Source organism: Mandrillus leucophaeus, unplaced genomic scaffold (genome assembly GCF_000951045.1).
Source record: "Mandrillus leucophaeus isolate KB7577 unplaced genomic scaffold, Mleu.le_1.0 Scaffold423, whole genome shotgun sequence".
NCBI classification, from domain to species: domain Eukaryota; kingdom Metazoa; phylum Chordata; class Mammalia; order Primates; family Cercopithecidae; genus Mandrillus; species Mandrillus leucophaeus.
In genome coordinates this window covers 260,708-261,495 of record NW_012104510.1, presented here as the reverse complement: position 1 = coordinate 261,495, position 788 = coordinate 260,708, and the positions used below count along the sequence as shown (strand labels likewise).

Below are 788 nucleotides of genomic sequence, written 5' to 3'. Positions count from 1 at the left end.
TTCCCTCCCCGGCCCTTCCCTCCCCTGCCCTCCCCTCTGTGATTCATGTCTGACTCACAATGCAGGCATCATATTTTGTCTCCAGAGGGGCAGCAGCCTCTTGGTCCCCGGGGCCCCCAATCCTCATCATGGAGGGAGAGGGGAACCCAGGCTAAGGCTCAGGAGCTGGGTCCAGGGCTCCTTCCTTGGGGAATCTGGGCCCAGGTGGTGACCTGAGGGCTTTGGGCTGCAGGCTCAGGGCCAGGCTTGTACGTCCTGCCGTCCACTGTGGGCTTCATCAACCACGACTGCACCAGGGTGGCCAGTCCCGCCTACTCACTCGTCCGGAGGCCCAGTGAGGGTAAGGCGGGCGGGCGGGCGGGCGGCCGGGGGCTTCCCTGGTCCTCCAATGTCCCCCCGGGGCACCGATGGGTCCCCTTACCCCTTAGATCCAGGCCCCCAGTTAGCGCAGCAGGAAGCAGGCAGGGCTGGGCTCTACGACTTGCTCCACCTCCTACTTGCTGCGAGACCTCAGGCAAGCTGCTGTCCCTCTGTTTTTTCACTGATGAAGAGAATGGAAGGAGAAAGAGCGTTGTAGGGAGGTGAAGACCTGTACCTGCCTTCCCGCGTTTGCAATTCCTTGCTGCTCAGGCAAATTGCTTAAGTGCTCTGCAACTCAGTTTCTGTTAAAAGTTAACAATACTAGGCCGGGCGCGGTGGCTCACACCTGTAATCCCAGCACTTTGGGAGGCCGAGACGGACAGATCACGAGGTCAAGAGATCGAGACCATCCTGGCTAACACGGTGAA

At 60.4% G+C, this 788-nt stretch overlaps 1 protein-coding gene across 2 annotated transcripts in view; it reads left to right on the top strand.

Moving 5' to 3' along the window:
* ODF3L2 (outer dense fiber of sperm tails 3-like 2) overlaps window positions 1-788 on the top strand; it is a 13,866-nt gene that overhangs the window by 5,627 nt on the left and 7,451 nt on the right. The window contains exon 2 of one of the 2 annotated variants that reach the window (XM_011993041.1): window positions 233-340. The exons of the other annotated variant lie outside the window; for it this stretch is intronic. Within the exon in view, the coding sequence (XP_011848431.1) occupies window positions 233-340 (108 nt within the window). The remainder of the gene's footprint in view (window positions 1-232; window positions 341-788) is intronic. 2 annotated transcript variants of the gene reach the window in all.